The 23,094-nt window shown below is 45.0% G+C and overlaps 1 protein-coding gene across 1 annotated transcript in view; it reads left to right on the top strand.

The window, feature by feature from the left end:
- The window catches only part of LOC135503858 (putative uncharacterized protein DDB_G0290521), a 132,699-nt gene extending 114,388 nt beyond the window's left edge, over window positions 1–18,311 (top strand). The window contains exons 3-4 of the mRNA XM_064922027.1: window positions 13,990–14,229; window positions 18,080–18,311. Coding sequence (XP_064778099.1) covers window positions 13,990–14,229; window positions 18,080–18,155 — 316 coding nt within the window. The 3' untranslated portion in view covers window positions 18,156–18,311. The remainder of the gene's footprint in view (window positions 1–13,989; window positions 14,230–18,079) is intronic.
- The last annotated feature ends 4,783 nt before the right edge of the window (window positions 18,312–23,094 follow it).

Consider the following 23,094-nt stretch of genomic DNA (forward strand, 5'->3'; position numbering starts at 1 on the left):
AGAGACAGGATCCCAAAACATGTCATTAGGGTGTAGGTACATGACAAGAGACAGGTTCCCAAAACATGTAATTAGGGTGTAGGTACATGACAAGAGACAGGTTCCCAAAACATGTAATTAGGGTACATGACAAGAGACAGGTTCCCAAAACATGTAATTAGGGTGTAGGTACATGACAAGAGACAGGTTCCCAAAACATGTAATTAGGGTGTAGGTACATGACAAGAGACAGGTTCCCAAAACATGTAATTAGGGTACATGACAAGAGACAGGTTCCCATAACATGTAATTAGGGTGTAGGTACATGACTAGAGACAGGTTCCCAAAACATGTAATTAGGGTGTAGGTACATGACAAGAGACAGGTTCCCAAAACATGTAATTAGGGTGTAGGTACATGACAAGAGACAGGTTCCCAAAACATGTAATTAGGGTGTAGGTACATGACAAGAGACAGGTTCCCAAAACATGTAATTAGGTACATGACAAGAGACAGGTCCCAAAACATGTAATTAGGGTGTAGGTACATGACAAGAGACAGGTTCCCAAAACATGTAATTAGGGTGTAGGTACATGACAAGAGACAGGTTCCCAAAACATGTAATTAGGGTGTAGGTACATGACAAGAGACAGGTTCCCAAAACATGTAATTAGGGTGTAGGTACATGACTAGAGACAGGTTCCCAAAACATGTCATTAGGGTGTAGGTACATGACAAGAGACAGGTTCCCAAAACATGTAATTAGGGTGTAGGTACATGACAAGAGACAGGTTCCCAAAACATGTAATTAGGGTACATGACAAGAGACAGGTTCCCAAAACATGTAATTAGGGTGTAGGTACATGACAAGAGACAGGTTCCCAAAACATGTAATTAAAACATGGGTGTAGGTACATGACAAGAGACAGGTTCCCAAAACATGTAATTAGGGTGTAGGTACATGACAAGAGACAGGTTCCCAAAACATGTAATTAGGGTGTAGGTACATGACTAGAGACAGGATCCCAAAACATGTCATTAGGGTGTAGGTACATGACAAGAGACAGGTTCCCAAAACATGTAATTAGGGTAGGTACATGACAAGAGACAGGTTCCCAAAACATGTAATTAGGGTACATGACAAGAGACAGGTTCCCAAAACATGTAATTAGGTGTAGGTACATGACAAGAGACAGGTTCCCAAAACATGTAATTAGGGTGTAGGTACATGACAAGAGACAGGTTCCCAAAACATGTAATTAGGGTACATGACAAGAGACAGGTTCCCAAAACATGTAATTAGGGTGTAGGTACATGACAAGAGACAGGTTCCCAAAACATGTAATTAGGGTGTAGGTACATGACAAGAGACAGGTTCCCAAAACATGTAATTAGGGTGTAGGTACATGACAAGAGACAGGTTCCCAAAACATGTAATTAGGGTGTAGGTACATGACAAGAGACAGGTTCCCAAAACATGTAATTAGGGTGTAGGTACATGACAAGAGACAGGTTCCCAAAACATGTAATTAGGGTGTAGGTACATGACAAGAGACAGGTTCCCAAAACATGTAATTAGGGTACATGACAAGAGACAGGTTCCCATAACATGTAATTAGGGTGTAGGTACATGACTAGAGACAGGTTCCCAAAACATGTAATTAGGGTGTAGGTACATGACAAGAGACAGGTTCCCAAAACATGTAATTAGGGTAGGTACATGACAAGAGACAGGTTCCCAAAACATGTAATTAGGGTGTAGATACATGACTAGAGACAGGTTCCCAAAACATGTCATTAGGATGTAGGTACATGACAAGAGACAGGTTCCCAAAACATGTAATTAGGGTGTAGGTACATGACAAGAGACAGGTTCCCAAAACATGTAATTAGGGTGTAGGTACATGACAAGAGACAGGTTCCCAAAACATGTAATTAGGGTGTAGGTACATGACAAGAGACAGGTTCCCAAAACATGTAATTAGGGTGTAGGTACATGACTAGAGACAGGTTCCCAAAACATGTCATTAGGGTGTAGGTACATGACAAGAGACAGGTTCCCAAAACATGTAATTAGGGTGTAGGTACATGACAAGAGACAGGTTCCCAAAACATGTAATTAGGGTGTAGGTACATGACAAGAGACAGGTTCCCAAAACATGTAATTAGGGTGTAGGTACATGACTAGAGACAGGTTCCCAAAACATGTCATTAGGGTGTAGGTACATGACAAGAGACAGGTTCCCAAAACATGTAATTAGGGTGTAGGTACATGACAAGAGACAGGTTCCCAAAACATGTAATTAGGGTACATGACAAGAGACAGGTTCCCAAAACATGTAATTAGGGTGTAGGTACATGACAAGAGACAGGTTCCCAAAACATGTAATTAGGGTGTAGGTACATGACAAGAGACAGGTTCCCAAAACATGTAATTAGGGTACATGACAAGAGACAGGTTCCCATAACATGTAATTAGGGTGTAGGTACATGACTAGAGACAGGTTCCCAAAACATGTAATTAGGGTGTAGGTACATGACAAGAGACAGGTTCCCAAAACATGTAATTAGGGTGTAGGTACATGACAAGAGACAGGTTCCCAAAACATGTAATTAGGGTGTAGGTACATGACAAGAGACAGGTTCCCAAAACATGTAATTAGGGTGTAGGTACATGACTAGAGACAGGTTCCCAAAACATGTCATTAGGGTGTAGGTACATGACAAGAGACAGGTTCCCAAAACATGTAATTAGGGTGTAGGTACATGACTAGAGACAGGTTCCCAAAACATGTCATTAGGGTGTAGGTACATGACAAGAGACAGGTTCCCAAAACATGTAATTAGGGTGTAGGTACATGACAAGAGACAGGTTCCCAAAACATGTAATTAGGGTACATGACAAGAGACAGGTTCCCAAAACATGTAATTAGGGTGTAGGTACATGACAAGAGACAGGTTCCCAAAACATGTAATTAGGGTGTAGGTACATGACAAGAGACAGGTTCCCAAAACATGTAATTAGGGTGTAGGTACATGACTAGAGACAGGATCCCAAAACATGTCATTAGTGTGTAGGTACATGACAAGAGACAGGTTCCCAAAACATGTAATTAGGGTGTAGGTACATGACAAGAGACAGGTTCCCAAAACATGTAATTAGGGTACATGACAAGAGACAGGTTCCCAAAACATGTAATTAGGGTGTAGGTACATGACAAGAGACAGGTTCCCAAAACATGTAATTAGGGTACATGACAAGAGACAGGTTCCCAAAACATGTAATTAGGGTGTAGGTACATGACAAGAGACAGGTTCCCAAAACATGTAATTAGGGTGTAGGTACATGACTAGAGACAGGTTCCCAAAACATGTAATTAGGGTGTAGGTACATGACAAGAGACAGCTTCCCAAAATATGTCATTAGGGTACATGACAAGAACAAAATAACTTTGTTTTTATGACGCTCATATCATATTAGTTTTCCATAAGATGTATTTTTACTGCTTGCATGAGTTCCTTGATGATGGAATAGAGTTCCATGTAGTCACGGCTCTATGTGGTACTGTGGAATAGAGTTCCATGTAGTCATGGCTCTATGTAGTACTGTGGAATAGAGTTCCATGTAGTCATGGCTCTATGTAGTACTGTGGAATAGAGTTCCATGTAGTCATGGCTCTATGTAGTACTGTGGAATAGAGTTCCATGTAGTCACGGCTCTATGTAGTACTGTGGAATAGAGTTCCATGTAGTCACGGCTCTATGTAGTACTGTGGAATAGAGTTCCATGTAGTCATGGCTCTATGTAGTACTGTGGAATAGAGTTCCATGTAGTCATGGCTCTATGTAGTACTGTGGAATAGAGTTCCATGTAGTCATGGCTCTATGTAGTACTGTGGAATAGAGTTCCATGTAGTCACGGCTCTATGTAGTACTGTGGAATAGAGTTCCATGTAGTCACGGCTCTATGTAGTACTGTGGAATAGAGTTCCATGTAGTCACGGCTCTATGTAGTACTGTGGAATAGAGTTCCATGTAGTCATGGCTCTATGTAGTACTGTGGAATAGAGTTCCATGTAGTCACGGCTCTATGTGGTACTGTGGAATAGAGTTCCATGTAGTCACGGCTCTATGTGGTACTGTGGAATAGAGTTCCATGTAGTCATGGCTCTATGTGGTACTGTGGAATAGAGTTCCATGTAGTCATGGGTCTATGTAGTACTGTGGAATAGAGTTCCATGTAGTCATGGCTCTATGTAGTACTGTGGAATAGAGTTCCATGTAGTCATGGCTCTATGTGGTACTGTGGAATAGAGTTCCATGTAGTCATGGCTCTATGTGGTACTGTGGAATAGAGTTCCATGTAGTCATGGCTCTATGTGGTACTGTGGAATAGAGTTCCATGTAGTCATGGCTCTATGTGGTACTGTGGAATAGAGTTCCATGTAGTCACGGCTCTATGTGGTACTGTGAAATAGAGTTCCATGTCGTCATGGCTCTATGTAAACAGACCTCTGGTGGCATGTCTTGTGGGGTATGTATCGGTGTCTGAGCTATTTGTTAGTAGTTTAAACAGACCTCTGGTGGCATGTCTTGTGGGGTATGCATGGGTGTCTGAGCTGTGTGTTAGTAGTTTAAACAGACCTCTGGTTGCATGTCTTGTAGGGTATGTATGGGTGTCTGAGCTGTGCGCCAGTAGTACAAACAGACAGCTCGGTGCTTTAAATGCCAATACCTCTCACAAATACAAGTAGTGATGAAGTCAATCTCTCCTCCACTTTGAGCCAGGAGAAGGTGACATGCATATATATTAGGTGCGACAAAACTAGGGACAGTGGGACCTGCCTTGTTGAGAGTGCTGTTAAGAATGCAGAGCAGCACTTTATTATGGACAGAGTTCTCCCCCATCGTAGCTGTGCCTTGCATGAAAGCCCCTGTTTTTCTGGATTACTGTCTCACTCTCTGTGGCCGATACGAGCAAAACATTTAAAAAGGTTAACAATCACAAGGCAGATTACCACGGCACATTCTCCAAGCATGACCAGCTGGCAAGTGGCTTGTCCCGGTCTGTAATCCCAACGTCTCAAGCTGACCACCATGGTCCCTGTTCCCCAGAGCTCCAAGGTAACCTGCCTGAACAATTATTTCCCTGTAGCACTCACATCTGTAATTATGAAGTGCTTTGCAAGGTTGGTCATGACACACATCAACAGCATCATCCCAGACACCCTGGACACCCTCCGATCCACATACCTCCCCAACAGATACACAGATGAGGCAATCTCTATCGCACTCCACACTGCCCCAATTTATACACAGATGAGGCAATCTCTATCGCACTCCACACTGCCCCAACTTATACACAGATGAGGCAATCTCTATCGCACACCACACTGCCCCAACAGATACACAGATGAGGCAATCTCTATCGCACTCCACACTGCCCCAACAGATCCACAGATGAGACAATCTCTATCGCACTCCACACTGCCCCAACAGATCGCAGATGAGACAATCTCTATCGCACACCACACTGCCCCAACAGATCGCAGATGAGACAATCTCTATCGCACACCACACTGTCCCAACAGATCGCAGATCAGACAATCTCTATCGCACACCACACTGCCCCAAAAGATCGCAGATGAGACAATCTCTATCGCACACTACACTGCCCCAACAGATCGCAGATGAGACAATCTCTATCGCACACCACACTGCCCCAACAGATCGCAGATGAGACAATCTCTATCGCACACCACACTGCCCCAACAGATCGCAGATGAGACAATCTCTATCGCACTCCACACTGCCCCAACAGATCCACAGATGAGACAATCTCTATCGCACTCCACACTGCCCCAATTTATACACAGATGAGGCAATCTCTATCGCACACCACACTGCCCCAACAGATACACAGATGAGGCAATCTCTATCGCACTCCACACTGCCCCAACAGATCGCAGATGAGGCAATCTCTATCGCACTCCACACTGCCCCAACAGATCCACAGATGAGACAATCTCTATCGCACTCCACACTGCCCCAACAGATCGCAGATGAGACAATCTCTATCGCACACCACACTGCCCCAACAGATCGCAGATGAGACAATCTCTATCGCACTCCACACTGCCACAACAGATACACAGATGAGACAATCTCTATCGCACCCCACACTGCCCCAACAGATCGCAGATGAGACAATCTCTATCGCACTCCACACTGCCCCAACAGATACACAGATGAGACAATCTCTATCGCACCCCACACTGCCCCAACAGATCGCAGATGAGACAATCTCTATCGCACTCCACACTGCCCCAACAGATACACAGATGAGACAATCTCTATCGCACCCCACACTGCCCCAACAGATCGCAGATGAGACAATCTCTATCGCACCCCACACTGCCCCAACTGATCGCAGATGAGACAATCTCTATCGCACCCCACACTGCCCCAACAGATCGCAGATGAGACAATCTCTATCGCACCCACCACTGCCCCAACAGATCGCAGATGAGACAATCTCTATCGCACCCCACTCTGCCCCAACAGATCGCAGATGAGACAATCTCTATCGCACTCCACACTGCCCCAACAGATTGAAGATGAGACAATCTCTATCGCACCCCACACTGCCCCAACAGATCGCAGATGAGACAATCTCTATCGCACCCCACACTGCCCCAACAGATCGCAGATGAGACAATCTCTATCGCACCCCACACTGCCCCAACAGATCGCAGATGAGACAATCTCTATCGCACCCACCACTGCCCCAACAGATCGCAGATGAGACAATCTCTATCGCACCCCACTCTGCCCCAACAGATCGCAGATGAGACAATCTCTATCGCACTCCACACTGCCCCAACAGATTGAAGATGAGACAATCTCTATCGCACCCCACACTGCCCAACAGATACACAGATGAGACAATCTCTATCGCACTCCACACTGCCCCAACAGATACACAGATGAGACAATCTCTATCGCACCCCACACTGCCCCAACAGATCGCAGATGAGACAATCTCTATCGCACCCCACACTGCCCCAACAGATCGCAGATGAGACAATCTCTATCGCACCCCACACTGCCCCAACAGATCGCAGATGAAACAATCTCTATCGCACACCACACTGCCCCAACAGATACACAGATGAGACAATCTCTATCGCACACCACACTGCCCCAACAGATCGCAGATGAGACAATCTCTATCGCACCCCACACTGCCCCAACAGATCGCAGATGAGACAATCTCTATCGCACACCACACTGCCCCAACAGATACCCAGATGAGACAATCTCTATCGCACCCCACACTGCCCCAACAGATCGCAGATGAGGCAATCTCTATCGCACTCCACACTGCCCCAACAGATCCACAGATGAGACAATCTCTATCGCACTCCACACTGCCCCAACAGATCGCAGATGAGACAATCTCTATCGCACACCACACTGCCCCAACAGATCGCAGATGAGACAATCTCTATCGCACTCCACACTGCCACAACAGATACACAGATGAGACAATCTCTATCGCACCCCACACTGCCCCAACAGATCGCAGTTGAGACAATCTCTATCGCACCCCACACTGCCCCAACAGATCGCAGATGAGACAATCTCTATCGCACCCCACACTGCCCCAACAGATCGCAGATGAGACAATCTCTATCGCACCCCACACTGCCCCAACAGATCGCAGATGAGACAATCTCTATCGCACCCCACACTGCCCCAGCTGATACACAGATGAGACAATCTCTATCGCACCCCACACTGCCCCAACAGATCGCAGATGAGACAATCTCTATCGCACCCCACACTGCCCCAACAGATCGCAGATGAGACAATCTCTATCGCACCCCACACTGCCCCAACAGATCGCAGATGAGACAATCTCTATCGCACCCACCACTGCCCCAACAGATCGCAGATGAGACAATCTCTATTGCACCCCACTCTGCCCCAACAGATCGCAGATGAGACAATCTCTATCGCACTCCACACTGCCCCAACAGATTGAAGATGAGACAATCTCTATCGCACCCCACACTGCCCAACAGATACACAGATGAGACAATCTCTATCGCACTCCACACTGCCCCAACAGATACACAGATGAGACAATCTCTATCGCACCCCACACTGCCCCAACAGATCGCAGATGAGACAATCTCTATCGCACCCCACACTGCCCCAACAGATCGCAGATGAGACAATCTCTATCGCACCCCACACTGCCCCAACAGATCGCAGATGAGACAATCTCTATCGCACCCCACACTGCCCCAACAGATCGCAGATGAAACAATCTCTATCGCACACCACACTGCCCCAACAGATACACAGATGAGACAATCTCTATCGCACACCACACTGCCCCAACAGATCGCAGATGAGACAATCTCTATCGCACCCCACACTGCCCCAACAGATCGCAGATGAGACAATCTCTATCGCACACCACACTGCCCCAACAGATACCCAGATGAGACAATCTCTATCGCACCCCACACTGCCCCAACAGATCGCAGATGAGACAATCTCTATCACACCCCACACTGCCCCAACAGATCGCAGATGAGACAATCTCTATCGCACTCCACACTGCCCCAACAAATCGCAGATGAGACAATCTCTATCGCACCCCACACTGCCCCAACAGATCGCAGATGAGACAATCTCTATCGCACTCCACACTGCCCCAACAGATCGCAGATGAGACAATCTCTATCGCACTCCACACTGCCCCAACAGATCGAAGATGAGACAATCTCTATCGCGCCCCACACTGCCCCAACAGATACACAGATGAGACAATCTCTATCGCACTCCACACTGCCCCAACAGATACACAGATGAGACAATCTCTATCGCACCCCACACTGCCCCAACAGATCGCAGATGAGACAATCTCTATCGCACCCCACACTGCCCCAACAGATCGCAGATGAGACAATCTCTATCGCACTCCACACTGCCCCAACAGATCGAAGATGAGACAATCTCTATCGCACCCCACACTGCCCCAACAGATCGCAGATGAGACAATCTCTATCGCACCCCACACTGCCCCAACAAATCGCAGATGAGACAATCTCTATCGCACCCCACACTGCCCCAACAGATCGCAGATGAGACAATCTCTATCGCACTCCACACTGCCCCAACAGATCGCAGATGAGACAATCTCTATCGCACTCCACACTGCCCCAACAGATCGCAGATGAGACAATCTCTATCGCACCCCACACTGCCCCAACAGATACACAGATGAGACAATCTCTATCGCACTCCACACTGCCCCAACAGATACACAGATGAGACAATCTCTATCGCACCCCACACTGCCCCAACAGATCGCAGATGAGACAATCTCTATCGCACCCCACACTGCCCCAACAGATCGCAGATGAGACAATCTCTATCGCACTCCACACTGCCCCAACAGATCGAAGATGAGACAATCTCTATCGCACCCCACACTGCCCCAACAGATACACAGATGAGACAATCTCTATCGCACTCCACACTGCCCCAACAGATACACAGATGAGACAATCTCTATCGCACCCCACACTGCCCCAACAGATCGCAGATGAGACAATCTCTATCGCACCCCACACTGCCCCAACAGATCGCAGATGAGACAATCTCTATCGCACCCCACACTGCCCCAACAGATCGCAGATGAGACAATCTCTATCGCACCCACCACTGCCCCAACAGATCGCAGATGAAACAATCTCTATCGCACACCACACTGCCCCAACAGATACACAGATGAGACAATCTCTATTGCACACCACACTGCCCCAACAGATCGCAGATGAGACAATCTCTATCGCACCCCACACTGCCCCAACAGTTCGCAGATGAGACAATCTCTATCGCACACCACACTGCCCCAACAGATACCCAGATGAGACAATCTCTATCGCACCCCACACTGCCCCAACAGATCGCAGATGAGACAATCTCTATCGCACCCCACACTGCCCCAACAGATCGCAGATGAGACAATCTCTATCGCACTCCACATGGATGAGAGCAGTGATGCACGTGGTATTCTTATGAGGCAGAACCCCAGACTTTGAAATGACAGAGGAGCTTCAGTCAATGAAGAGGAAGGATTTACTGGAGGAGGTTAATACGTTTTTGGCAAAGCTGGGACTGAGTTTTGAAAAGTTATCCAGTGTGACTGATGGTGCCCAGACTTGACAGGAAAAAACATTGGCCTTTTGAAAAAGATACAAGATCAAGTAGCTGAGCTGAACCGAGATTAGACAATTATTTTCCTGCATTGCATTATTCATCAGGAGCTGTTCTGTAAATGTATTCTGAAAATGAGCCATGTTGTGGATACAGTCACTAAAGTGGTAAACTTCATTAGAGCAAAATCTTTTAAACCACAGGCAGTTTGTCTCACTGTGGAAGAGACAGAGTCAGGTCACGCAGATCTCCCCAACCACACAACATGAGATGGCCGAGTTTGGGGAAGGTGCTTAAATTCTTGATGTAACGGGTTTCCTCCTCTTCCGAGGAGGAGTCGGAAGGATCGGACAAATATGCAGTGTGGTACGTGTCCATGTTAATATTTATTGAAACTGAACACAAAACAAAATAACAAGAGAACAAACAAAAACTAAACAGTTCTGTCTGGTGCAGACACAGAGACAAAAAATAACTACCCACAAATCATAGTGGGAAAACAGGCTGCCTAAGTATGGTTCTCAGTCAGAGACAACGATAAACAGCTGCCTCTGATTAGGAACCATACCAGGCCAAACACAGAAATACAAAAACGTAGAACAACACACAGAATGCCCACCCCAACTCACGCCCTGACCAAACTAAAATAGAGACATAAAAAAGGAACTAAGGTCAAATTCAAATTCAAATATGACATTTTCATGAACTCACAAGTGCAATGATAACAAAACACAGCTTAGCTTGTTGTTAATCCACCTGGCGTATCAGATTTCAAAAAAGCGTTTCGGCGAAAGCATACCAAGCGTTTATGTAAGGACATCTCTCTCAGCAGACAAAACATTACAAACAGCTAGCAGCAAAGTAGATTGGTCACGAAAGTCAGAAAAGCAATAAAATGAATTGCTTACCTTTGATGATCTTCAGATGGTGCACTCACAAGACTCCCAGTTGCACAATAAATGTTCCTTTCGTTCCATAAAGATTCATTTTATATCCAAAATACCTCCATTTGGATGGCGCGTATTGTTCAGAAATCCACAGGCTCGGGAGGTCACGACGGGGCAGAGGACAATTCCAAATAGTAGCCGTAAAGTTCGTAGAAACATGTCAAACATTTTTTATAATCAATCCTCAGGTTGTTTTTACAATATATAATCGATAATATTTCAACTGGCCCTTAGCTTTTTCAATAGGAGAGAGAGAGTAAATGTCTGCTCCACTCTGTTGGCTCAGGCAAAACGCTGCTGGCACCCAGCCAGCCAATGAAGCGATGTGATCCTTCTCGCTAATTTTTCAGAATAAAAGCCTGAAACTATGTCTAAAGACTGTTCAGACCATGTGGAAGCTTGTTGATATCCCTTTAAATGGAGGGAAGGCATGCAATGGAACATGGAGCTTTCAAAATAAGAGGCACTTCCTTGTTGGATTTTCCTCAGGTTTTCACCTGCAATATCAGTTCTGTTATACCCACAGACAATATTTTGACAGTTTTGGTAACTTTAGAGTGTATTCTGTCCTAATATAGCTCCACGGTGATCTGGTACTGGTACTCCCTGTATATAGCACCACATTGATCAGGTACTTCCTGTATATAGCTCCACATTGATCTGGTACTGGTACTCCCAGTATATAGCTCCACATTGATCTGGTACTCCCTGTATATAGCTCCACATTGATCTGGTACTTCCTGTATATAGCTCCACATTGATCTGGTACTTCCTGTATATAGCTCCACATTGATCTGGTACTCCCAGTATATAGTGCAACATTGATCTGATACAGGTACTTCCTGTATATAGCTCCACATTGATCTGGTACTGGTACTTCCTGTATATAGCTCCACATTGATCTGGTACTCCCTGTATATAGCTCCACATTGATCTGGTACTTCCTGTATATAGCTCCACATTGATCTGGTACTGGTACTCCCTGTATATAGCTCCACATTGGTCTGGTACTTCCTGTATATAGCTCCACATGGGTCTGGTACTTCCTGTATATTGCTCCATTCTTGTGTATTTTATTTCTCCATCATTTAATGTTAAAGTCTACAGCAGTTGTATTCAGTGTCAAATAACATTTGATTCAATTTATATCAGTATAAACCTCTGTTTTTACTGTTAACTACTACAATACTAGTCTACACTACTACAATACTAGTCTATACAACTAGTCTACAATACTGTATACACTGCTAGTCTAGTCTATGGCTGGCTGGTTACTGTTTCTAACACAACTAGTCTACAATACTGTCTCCACTGCTAGTCTAGTCTATGGCTGGCTGGTTACTGTTTCTAACACAACTAGTCTACACTACTAGTCTACAATACTGTCTACACTGCTAGTCTAGTCTATGGCTAGCTGGTTACTGTTTCTAACACTACTATTCTAGTCTGCTAGTCTAGTCTACACTACTAGTCTATTCTATAATACTGTCTACTAGTCTAGTCTATGGCTGGCTGGTTACTGTTTCTAACACTACTAGTCTAGTCTAGTCTACAATACTGTCTACTAGTCTAGTCTATAATACTGTCTGCCAGTCTAGTCTACAATACTGTCTACTAGTCTAGTTTACACTACTAGTCTACACTTCTAGTGTACAATACTGTCTACTAGTCTATTCTACACTACTAGTCTGGTCTATAATACTGTCTACTAGTCTAGTCTACACTGCTAGTCTACAATACTGTCTACACTGCTAGTCTACAATACTGTCTACTAGTCTAGTCTACACTGCTAGTCTACAATACTGTCTACACTGCTAGTCAACAATACTGTCTACTAGTCTAGTCTACACTGCTAGTCTACAATACTGTCTACACTGCTAGTCAACAATACTGTCTACTAGTCTAGTCTACACTGCTAGTCTAAAATACTGTCTACACTGCTAGTCAACAATACTGTCTACTAGTCTATGGCTGGCTGGTTACTGTGTCTAACACTACAAGTCTATAATACTGTCTACTAGTCTAGTCTAGTCTATAATACTGTCTACTAGTCTATGGCTGGCTGGTTACTGTGTCTAACACTACAAGTCTATAATACTGTCTACTAGTCTAGTCTAGTCTATAATACTGTCTACTAGTCTATGGCTGGCTGGTTACTGTGTCTAACACTACAAGTATATAATACTGTCTACTAGTCTAGTCTAGTCTATAATACTGTCTACTAGTCTATGGCTGGCTGGTTACTGTGTCTAACACTACAAGTCTATAATACTGTCTACTAGTCTAGTCTAGTCTATGATACTGTCTACTAGTCTATGGCTGGCTGGTTACTGTTTGCCTTTCTGGATGTTGTTCTTTTCTCCTTCTATCTTGACTTGATTTTTTCTCTCTATCTCCTTCCTTTCTCTCTCTCTCTCTCTCTCTCTCTCTCTCTCTCTCTCTCTCTCTCTCTCTCTCTCTCTCTCTCTCTCTCTCTCTCTCTCTCTCCTCTTGCTCTCTCTTTCTCCCTCTCTCTCTCTCCCTTTCTCCCTCTCCCTCCCCTGTCTCTCTCTCTCTCCCTCTGTCCCTCCCCCCTCTCTCTCTCTCTCTCCCTTTCTCCCTCTCCCCTCCCCCTGTCTCTCTCTCTCCCTCTCCCTCCCCTGTCTCTCTCTCTCCCTTTCTCCTTCTCCCTCCCCCTGTCTCTCTCTCTCCCTCTCCCTCCCCTGTCTCTCTCTCTCCCTTTCTCCCTCTCCCTCCCCCTGTCGCTCTCTCTCTCTCTCTCTCTCTCTCTCTCTCTCTCTCTCTCTCTCTCTCTCTCTCTCTCTCTCTCTCTCTCTCTCTCTGTCAGGTCAACACCTTATTCAACCTGTTGCGCTTCTTCTTCTCGTTCCAATCCTCCTACCACCAGCACCACCACCACCGTCACTACTACTCTTCCTGTTCCTAGTTCTACCTCCTCCCTCCACAGCAGTCTGACAGCTAACAGTCAGTCCAGCTCCACCCACCACCAGTACTGTTGCCCTGCCCGGCTGCTCCTGCCCAAGCCGCCTTGCGCCCTCCCCCCATCCAGGCACTCCGACCAGGCAAGGTAAGGGCCTGAGTATACCCACTATAAAGTAGGCCCACAATCGTCCACTATTCTCCTCCAATCCCCATCCTCCCTCTAAGGTTACACAATTCGGGAAACATGCCCAAAGTTTCCGTGTTTTCAGATATCCTGGTTGGAAGATTCCCTTCTGAGTCACAGAACTCCTCCAGCCAGGATATCTGAAGAAACGGAGCAACTCCTTAGTTATCAGTCCCTCACTAGATTCACAGTCTTCCACTCCCCCATCCTCCTCCTGTCCTGTCCCACACCACCCACCCACCCTCTCTCTCTCTCTCTCTCTCTCTCTCTCTCTCTTCCTCCTGCTTAGTGCCTCTCTCTCTCTCTCTCTTCTTCCTCCTACTTAGTGCCTCTCTCTCTCTCTCTCTCTCTCTCTCTCTCCTCCTGCTTAGTGCCTCTCTCTCTCTCTCTCTCCTCCTGCTTAGTGCCTCTCTCTCTCTCTCTCCATCACCCTGATGACTTCCAGAGCCCACACCACCCAACCTCTCCCCCTCTCCATCACCCTGATGACTCCCAGAGCCCACACCACCCAACCTCTCCTTCTGTCCATCACCCTGATGACTCCCAGAGCCCACACCACCCAACCTCTCCCCCTCTCCATCACCCTGATGACTCCCAGAGCCCACACCACCCAACCTCTCCATCACCCTGATGACTCCCAGAGCCCACACCACCCAACCTCTCCTTCTGTCCATCACCCTGATGACTCCCAGAGCCCACACCACCCAACCTCTCCTTCTGTCCATCACCCTGATGACTCCCAGAGCCCACACCACCCAACCTCTCCTTCTGTCCATCACCCTGATGACTCCCAGAGCCCACACCACCCAACCTCTCAACCCCAGCCAGATCTAACCCCTTCATTTTCCTTGTCCCAACCAGGGCAAGAATTTTTTTTTATTGTCCGTAATTAACCATTTAGAAAGCATTTATTAATTATTACTCTCACATTTATAATCATTATTACAGTATTTTTGCAGTCCCAAATCTAAAGTGAGTGCTATTTATACATTACAAATACTTCATAAATATTTTGAGTGACCAGCGTAATTTGTCACAAAAAGATGGGCATGCCATTTGGTAGACATTTCCTGCAAGCACACACAACAAGATGTTTTAAAACTCCCGTGCAGTCTTTGTAGTTAAATGTTTTAATCATCACTACATGTCTTATAAATCACTGTGATTTAAATCATTTCACTGTGTTTTTAAGTCGCTCTGGATAAGAGCGTCTGCTAAATGACTTAAATGTAAATGTAATGTTTTTAAATAATATTTACCTGACCCTCATTTGACTCTTGAAATGATCAGTCTGATTGTGCTGACGTTTGACCATTTGACTATATTTATATACACAACCTGGATTGGCTAATAGGCTGGTCTAGAGCCCAACCCCTTTTTATCGAGATGAACAGTCATTGGTCTATAATAATCAGATCACATTGTGACGTCATATGATATGGGCCAAAATTTCCAGCGCACCTGAACAGGCTGAAAACAGCTTTTACACACAAAAAACAGGACTTTACAAATCAGTTTCATACTTTCAATTTCAAAACTTAATTTTTAAGTGTTATTTCTAACATTTACAAATGTTAATAAATAGTAAGTAAATGCCTTCTAAAAGGTTTATTACGAACCCTTATTAAAGCGACGTGTTGCCTTGACCAGTCTGGAGCATGAGCACTGATTGCACATAGGGTCCTCCAGTCCTCTCATAGACAGCCTCTTGTCAGCACACTGATACCTAGTAGTTATTAAAGACATGCGACGTAACATTGGCGACTGCTAAGTATTTATTTTTATTTTTTATTTTATTTTAAACCTCGCCACGTCGGGCTGTATGTGTCAATGTGTAGTTTATACAAACATAATCTAAGAGCAGTATTACTGTCTTACCTCAATTAGCCTCAAAAAATCCCTAGTTTCGAAAGCAACTATTTTTCTGGAAGCTGTGCTGAACCATTTTCCACTAGCGATTTGAGTTCTCAACCAATGAGCTTCAGCCCCTCACCGTATGAGCGAATGGCTAGCAAGCTACACATGATGCACCTACAGCAGAGCGAGAGAGAGCGAGAGAGAGAGAGAGAGAGAGAGAGAGAGAGAGACAGAGAGAGACAGAGAGAGAGACAGAGAGAGAGAGAGAGAGAGAGAGAGAGAGAGAGAGAGAGAGAGAGAGGGACCAATGATGTGGGGCCACACATCTCCACATACAGTCTCGGACGTAGTATGCACATTTCCGGGGGACCAATATTGCCGGTTGAGAGCTAATTCAGAAACCACTGGCTAAAAACGTACACAAAGTTTCAGAAACTCTCTTTAACAACCTGACTCAGGAGTGTGTAATTAGCCCCAGTTTCTAGATGTGATAACTGACCGCCTGATGGTTGATCACCATAATCACATTATTTACCTCGTTACAAAGTTAATAACACTCTTATCGGAAACTAGAATCTGGAATCATAGCTTCAGTAGCCAACACCTGACTGACTTCACCACCCATCTCTCTTTACACCGGGAGAGGAGAGATTTTGGGAAACACTGTCTTGGAAAATGAGTTGTAATCGTTTTCATATGACTCAATTCAACACTTCCTTCATGGCGTTGTGAGATCTGATTATCTGCTGGAACGCAACCCAGTGTAAAGGCCTCCCCCATCTCCTTCACACATGTAGGCCTACTTATTGCACCCAAACACCCACCGACAACCTCCCCCCCCCCCCACTCCACTCTTCTACCCCTGTCCTCTCCATATCCTCCCTGTTGTTTTTGTATGCATCTCAACCCCCTTGGGATACATTTTAAAGTTATATTAAAATGTTTGGAAACCTATGACATTCCATCACAGGATTGCATAAAAGATTAGCTGTATCGTAATGCTAGGAGACATGGTATTTTATCACTATATCTTAAGGCAAGGAGACATGGTATTTAATCATTATATCTTAAGGCAAGGAGTCATGGTATGTAATCCAATTTTTTTTCTAATTTAACCTAATAGATCACGTTTGCAGTAGATGTCAGTGTTGTAGCTTTAGTAGCAGACTGTTCTCCATGCTGCAAGCCTGACATCTAGTGGTCAACTACTGTTATAACACTAGAGGTGGAGGAGTCCCACTTCTCTGATCTCGTAGTCAGCTACTGTTATAACACTAGAGGAGGAGTTATAACACTAGAGGAGGAGGAGTTATAACACTAGAGGAGGAGGAGTTATAACACTAGAGGAGGAGTTATAACACTAGAGGAGGAGGAGTTACAACACTAGAGGAGGAGTTATAACACTAGAGGAGGAGGAGTTATAACACTAGAGGAGGAGGAGGAGTTATAACACTAGAGGAGGAGTTATAACACTAGAGGAGGGGAGGAGTTATAACACTAGAGGAGGAGGAGTTATAACACTAGAGGAGGAGGAGTTATAACACTAGAGGAGGAGGAGTTATAACACTAGAGGAGGAGTTATAACACTAGAGGAGGAGTTATAACACTAGAGGAGGAGGAGTTATAACACTAGAGGAGGAGGAGTTATAACACTAGAGGAGGAGGAGTTATAACACTAGAGGAGGAGTTATAACACTAGAGGAGGAGTTATAACACTAGAGGATGAGTTATAACACTAGAGGAGGAGGAGTTATAACACTAGAGGAGGAGGAGGAGTTATAACACTAGAGGAGGAGTTATAACACTAGGGTTTTATCTATTATATTCCCTTCTTTCCTTCCTTCTCTCACTCTGCTTTTCTGTGTTCCCCATCCCTTTGCTTCTGTCTCAACCCCTGTCTGTATGTCTGTCTCTCTCTCTCTACCCATGCTACCATGGACCGTCCCTCTCCCAGAGAGGACGAAGACGATGACATCGCCCATCAGTTCTGTTGCCCCGCCTCTGAGTGCAGTAGCCCGTCCTCTAGGTAACCAGCCGATCACTTGAACCTCCTTCTCGTTTTTTTACCGTTGACCTCCAAACAACCTTACGGAGAAAATGCTGAGGGCAACAACTGGACACAACTCGTCGGGGTTTGAAAAATATATAAACTTTTAAAACGCACAAACCTGGCTGGAGACGAGGCAGGAGCTCAGATACACTGAACTGTAGTCTGGGACTTGGGGACTGATCTGGTCTGGACTCGCTCTCGTCTGGACTATCTCTGGTCTGGACTAGCTCTCGTCTGGACTAGCTCTGGTCTGGACTAGCTCTCGTCTGGACTAGCTCTGGTCTGGACTAGCTCTCGTCTGGACTAGCTCTGGTTTGGACTAGCTCTCATCTGGACTAGCTCTCGTCTGGACTGTCTCTGGTCTGGACTAGCTCTCGTCTGGACTAGCTCTGGTCTGGACTAGCTCTCATCTGGACTAGCTCTTGTCTGGACTGTCTCTGGTCTGGACTAGCTCTCGTCTGGACTATCTCTGGTCTGGACTAGCTCTCGTCTGGACTATCTCTGGTCTGGACTGTCTCTGGTCTGGACTGTCTCTGGTCTGGACTATCTCTGGTCTGGACTATCTCTGGTCTGGACTATCTCTGGTCTGGACTAGCTCTCGTCTGGACTATCTCTCGTCTGGACTATCTCTGGTCTGGACTGTCTCTGGTCTGGACTATCTCTGGTCTGGACTATCTCTGGTCTGGACTAGCTCTCGTCTGGACTAGCTCTGGTCTGGACTATCTCTGGTCTGGACTAGCTCTCGTCTGGACTATCTCTGGACTGAATCTTTATCTGCCAGATTTGACTGTACTTCCCTTCCCTGTCCTTACCAGCATGTCACCCTTACAACCTTGCCTAACTCCGAATGCCACACAAGGCAGTCCTGATCGGTTGACCCCTCAGACTCTGACCGTTGAAGTGTAGCGTAGGCAGTCTGATCTCTGACCTGGGCAGTGTGTGAAGAGAACTCACCTACGGCGCCGGGCCGGGTCAACTGATGACGAGACGATGGAAGAAAGAAAAATAAAACGGAAACTGAACCCTTCAGATTCTTTCTGTAGCTCATATATATCTACTTCCTGTATACTGCCCTCTAGTGTCTGTATGCTGTCTCTTTTTACTCCTTTAAATCTCACTCTTTCTTCTTCATCTCCTTGTGAACCTTCCTCTTCCCCTCTATCGTTCAGTGAGAGAGGACATGGTGGGTTTAACTCTATTCTAACCATACGGGAAAATAATGACAAATACATCAAATCTTCCTGATTCAGTGCCAAGAAAAGCTCTTAGTTTTCAACTCCTTCAACTTTAAAATATTGTAATGTTTTGTGAACAGAAGAGTTATGCTTTATGAGCAAAATATCTGAAGAAAAATATTTATTTAAATTAAAACATATTTTAGTTAGATTTCCCTTTTCTCATTAGAGAATACCGAAATGATATGGTCCTTTATTAGTTTGCAGCATAGACACATAGAAACATTATGTCTGCCCCAAACCCAGTAAGACTCGTAAGTCAACTCATATTGAGTGTGAATAGTAAGCTATTGCAAGGCCAAGGGATGGGTGGGGCTAGAAACGTTACACATGGGGTTCAAATCTAATCAGAACAGGGTAACCATGGTAACCATGGTTACCCAGCGGCATTACAGTTAGCAAGGCGCTACTTCCCCCTACCCCTTACACAGATATAGGACACTAGCATAGAGGTGGTTAGATGAAGGACACTAGCACAAAGGTGGTTAGATACAGGACACTAGCATAGAGGTGGTTAGATACAGGAGACTAGCATAGAGGTGGTTAGATACAGGAGACTAGCATAGAGGTGGTTAGATACAGGAGACTAGCATAGAGGTGGTTAGATACAGGAGACTAGCATAGAGGTGGTTAGATACAGGACACTACCATAGAGGTGGTTAGATACAGGACACTAGCATAGAGGTGGTTAGATACAGGAGACTAGCATAGAGGACACTAGCATAAAGGTGGTTAGATACAGGACACTAGCATAGAGGTGGTTAGATACAGGACACTAGCATAGAGGTGGTTAGATACAGGACACTAGCATAGAGGTGGTTAGATACAGGACACTAGGATAGAGATGGTTAGATACAGGACACTAGCATAGAGATGGTTAGATACAGGAGACTAGCATAGAGGTGGTTAGATACAGGAGACTAGCATAGAGGTGGTTAGATACAGGACACTAGCATAGAGGTGGTTAGATACAGGAGACTAGCATAGAGGACACTAGCATAGAGGTGTTTAGATACAGGACACTAGCATAGAGGTGGTTAGATACAGGACACTACCATAGAGGTGGTTAGATACAGGACACTACCATAGAGGTGGTTAGATACAGGACACTGGCATAGAGGTGGTTAGATGAAGGACAGTAGCATAGAGGTGGTTAGATACAGGACACTAGCATAGAGGTGGTTAGATGAAGGGCAGTAGCATAGAGGTGGTTAGATACAGGACACTAGCATAGAGGTGGTTAGATACAGGACACTAGCATAGAGATGGTTAGATACAGGACACTAGCATAGAGGTGGTTAGATACAGGACACTACCATAGAGGTGGTTAGATACAGGACACTAGCATAGAGGTGGTTAGAAACAGGACACTAGCATAGAGGTGGTTAGATACAGGACACTACCATAGAGGTGGTTAGATACAGGACACTACCATAGAGGTGGTTAGATACAGGACACTAGCATAGAGGTGGTTAGATACAGGACACTACCATAGAGATGGTTAGATACAGGACACTAGCATAGAGGTGGTTAGATACAGGACACTAGCATAGAGGTGGTTAGATACAGGACACTAGCATAGCGGTGGTTAGATACAGGACACTACCATAGAGGTGGTTAGATACAGGACACTAGCATAGAGGTGGTTAGATACAGGACACTAGCATAGAGGTGGTTAGATACAGGACACTAGCATAGAGGTGGTTAGAGTCCAGTTGGCCCGTAACTTGTCTCTAAAGACCACTGCAACCTTTGATGTACAGCGTATATGACAACATCATGTTTCTTTGTCATTGTATTCTTAGAAATAACTCAAGGAGATGTAACATATTATTGAATAGTGAAACCTACTTCTGTGTTGTGCAGATACATTAGGCTCCACAGACTCTGCACTACAGTCCCAGCAACAGGACGTGAACTATCCAAACCTCTGGTTGTGTAACATTACATAGTGACATTACTTAGCATTAGTTAGTGCAGTGAGGAGTTCCTTAACCAGACACCAGCCAGGTTAACTTAGTTAGTGTAGTGGAGCGTAGTGTAAAGGTCTATGTTCCAAATTTCACCCTATATTCCCTATATGCAGTACTCTGGTCAAAGGTAGTGCACTGTATAGACGACGGGGTGCCATTTGGGATACACTTTAAGGGATCTCTAGCTTCCTTTTCTCCCTTTTGTTCTTAAGTAGAGTGCAGTAGTGTTAGACACTATGGTAATCAGTCAGTCAGTCAGTCACTGTACAGTCAGTGTGTTGTCTTGTTTGCTCATCATGTCGTGATCAGTCCCTGGATGTGGACTTCTTGCAGGTACTATGGAAGGAGATTTGCAGTGTTCACAGTTGAGTTGCAAAATTCAGGTTAACTTTTCCAAAATTCCCAGGTTTTCCTGAAATGCCAGTTGGAGGATTCCCAGATTTCCCTTCTGAATCGAGGAATATTCAAACCAGGACTCTAAAGTGCGACCAATCCGCCCCAAAACTATTTTGCTGTGCGACCAGGAGTTTGATTTGTGTGAGCACTGTTCGACTCGGGGGAAAAGAATCTCCTGGGTTAATACTTGGTGTAATGATAAGGCTTGGCTTGTTTCCCAGTGCCCTACAGAATCAAGTGAGTGCAGATTTGGTTAACGTCATGGTTGCACTATCACTACAGAGAAACCACGGTTTGCCCAACTAGTTCAAAAGATCTGACCCATGTTACCGACACAGCATTTCATGTTCCTCTAATGACGGGCGGCAGGGTAGCCTAGTGGCTAGAGCGTTGGGCTAGTAACCGGAAGGTTGTGAGTTCAAACCCCCGAGCTGCCAAGGTACAAATCTGTCGTTCTGCCCCTGAACAGGCAGTTAACCCACTGTTCCCAGGCTGTCATTGAAAATAAGAATTTGTTCTTAACTGACTTGCCTGGTTAAATAAAGGTAAAAAAAACGTCACGGAAACTATGAGCACGCTTCAATGGGGCAGAAGTCTTGTGTCTTGTTAGGATTCTGGATGGACAGATAGCTAGCAACAATGATAAGAAACTGTCATGTGGGGAATCATGTCTTCTTTTGAGATGTTTTGACTAATTGCATGTCAATGTTAATGTGGCTCAAATTCGCTAAGGTTGCTAACCAACAACCGATAATAAACCTTGTCGTGGGTCGTTGTAAAACGAACCGCTCGTCGACATCGTTAACCATTTGTTTACATTGTGTTCAGTCATGTAACCTCATTGGCTAGCAAGCTAAATACTCGGTAACTTCGGTAAACATTTGGGGGAACAGAAATAAAATAAAAAGGGATAGCTTCTTCAGTAGATCAATGGATGATAACGATGAATGATGCTGTGTTGACGTGCTAGAAAACTCAAATGTCCGACTGGAAACTAATTTCAGAGTTTTATTAGTCCCGACTGGCATGTCAACTTGGTTTCTATGACAGCCGTCTTGTCTTGCATCGCAAACCTGACTTTTTTTTTAAAGAGACAGTGTACCAATTCTATGCAATGCGTCTCAATTAGAGAAATACCTACTATTCCACAAATTACTTTGTAATTTCAATGACAGGTATTTGTATCGACGTCTTAGCTTTTATAAGAAGTTAAGATCTTTACAGTATTACATATTTGTTTCTAGTGTACAACATATAGGCCCAATAAGGCTGCATCTCAATTACTAGTGCACCTAACTTCCATGTTGTGCTCCTA

This window comes from Oncorhynchus masou, chromosome 18, assembly GCF_036934945.1.
Source record: "Oncorhynchus masou masou isolate Uvic2021 chromosome 18, UVic_Omas_1.1, whole genome shotgun sequence".
In the NCBI taxonomy this organism is placed as follows: domain Eukaryota; kingdom Metazoa; phylum Chordata; class Actinopteri; order Salmoniformes; family Salmonidae; genus Oncorhynchus; species Oncorhynchus masou.